This window comes from Oryzias melastigma, linkage group LG11, assembly GCF_002922805.2.
Source record: "Oryzias melastigma strain HK-1 linkage group LG11, ASM292280v2, whole genome shotgun sequence".
Taxonomy (NCBI): Eukaryota; Metazoa; Chordata; class Actinopteri; order Beloniformes; family Adrianichthyidae; genus Oryzias; species Oryzias melastigma.
This window is the reverse complement of record NC_050522.1, coordinates 23,008,791-23,010,665: the sequence shown is the minus strand read 5'-3', so window position 1 is coordinate 23,010,665 and position 1,875 is coordinate 23,008,791. Positions and strand designations below refer to the sequence as shown.

Here is a 1,875-nt window from a genome sequence, read left to right as displayed (position 1 = left end):
ATCATTTTATGTACTTTTATGTGTCTTGTATTCTATGTGTCTTTTTAACATATCTGCTCTGTCTTTTTATCTCCTGCTCTGTAAAGCAATTTGTGACTTATGTCTGAGAAAAGTGCTTTACAAATAAATATTACTTACTTACTATCCAAGTCTTACCTCAAAGTGTGTCTTTCCTAAAGGAGACACTGATTAGACCGAAGAACAAACACATTAACATCTGGATAGAATAAAATTGAGTAATTCATTCCAGAAGAAATCTAATCGCAATGACCATTTCCTAATGAGAGTTTTTATCAGTATGCCTAATGATCAGGAGTGTGAACAGTACGATGGTGCTGCCTACATTACCTGTCTGCTACATGTAACCATGTATGATCCATGTATACATGAGATACTGGCAGCTGATCGCATCCAGTATCGTCACACCCATGATCAGGGTTCTGAGCATTATGATGGTCTGCATAGCTGCTGAATACATCCATGGTTAGAGCTTGATAAGAGTTCTGACCTGCTGTTTACATTTGAAATAAAAAAGAAGAGGTGAAAGAAGAACAGGAAAATTCTTCATTTTTAGAAATGTCAGGAATAGTTGGTGGTGGACCCAAATGCAGGAGAAAGGGCTTGGTGGCAGAAAGTTCAATCATTTAATAAATGTACCAAAACATGACAAAAACCATGGAGAACCAAAAAGTAAAACATGACAGAGCAGATAACCTCACAGTTATGAACTGAAAACAAGAAACTTTGATAAGCTGTAGGCAAATAACTTAAATGAAGACCGCTGTGAATATTGGTCATTTGATCCTATTCTGTCCAAAAAGGTTAAAACTTTTTCCAATCCCTGCGGTAGAGTCTTGATTCCAGAGTTGTTAGACTAAAGATTCCAAGGTGAAGATCCAGAGCTGCTGAGAACAGCTGCAGATGACTGACTCAGTGTGTTTGCATATGTGTGCTGCCTCTCTGCTTCCAGCAGTTAAGAGCTCAGTGTTGATCAGTGGCTGTCCAGACCTTTCAGAGACACTGACACACCTGCAGCACAATGAGGATGTCACTGACTCTGCTGCTGGCTGTCCTGGAGCTCCTTGTTCAGGGTGAGACTCTCTGCTGGAAACGTGGATTCATCAGCAAACAAACTTCATCACAATCAGGACAATGTTTACTAGAAACTATCAACATATTTACTCTTTAAAATGTTCTGTTTCTTCAATCTACATCTATCTAAATTAATTTTCTGTTTTCCTTTTTTCCAGGTTCTTCAGCTGAAATCTCTGTGACTCAGACTCCTGGATCTCAGTCTGTTGTTCCAGGACAAACTGTGTTCATTAGATGTCAAACTAGTGAATATGTTGGTAACAATCTCCAATGGTATCTTCAGAAATCTGGAGAAGCTCCTAAACTCCTGATATACGATGCATTAACTCGTCATTCTGGAGTTTCTGATCGTTTCAGTGGAAGTGGATCTGGCAGTGATTACACTCTGACCATCAGTGGAGTTCAGGCTGAAGATTCAGGAGTTTATTACTGTCAGCAGGGTTACAGCTTTCCGTTCACACAGTGAAACAACGTCGTACAAAAACCTCTTTGAGCTAAAGAGGAACTTATCTGAATGAACAGTTGCACTGAAGCTAAAGACCTTAAGTTTTGGTTCCAATATTTTTAGCTTATTCCCTTTTGTTTATTTAAAATGTATTGTCCAACAGTTAAAACAGTCAGTCAGCTTTTCAAAAGTATTAATGTCTTAATAATTGTCAATAATAACACACTTTTAAATAGAGAGACTTTGGACCTTCTACCATCATCAAATCTACCAGGAAGGGAAAATGTTTGAAAAGTTGGTATGTGAACAACTGAAGGAGTTTCTAGAATCAAACAGTA

At 38.1% G+C, this 1,875-nt stretch overlaps 2 gene segments (V, D, J or C); one reads left to right on the top strand and one right to left on the bottom strand.

The window, feature by feature from the left end:
• The window catches only part of LOC112162450, a 2,262-nt gene extending 1,780 nt beyond the window's left edge, over positions 1-482 (bottom strand). Inside the window, 1 exon segment of the C gene segment in view lies at positions 396-482. Coding sequence covers positions 396-482 — 87 coding nt within the window.
• A 409-nt stretch (positions 483-891) lies between these two features.
• On the top strand, positions 892-1,619 carry LOC112162472. The segment is given in 2 exon segments: positions 892-1,091; positions 1,251-1,619. Coding segments are annotated over 2 exon segments (360 nt in total).
• The last annotated feature ends 256 nt before the right edge of the window (positions 1,620-1,875 follow it).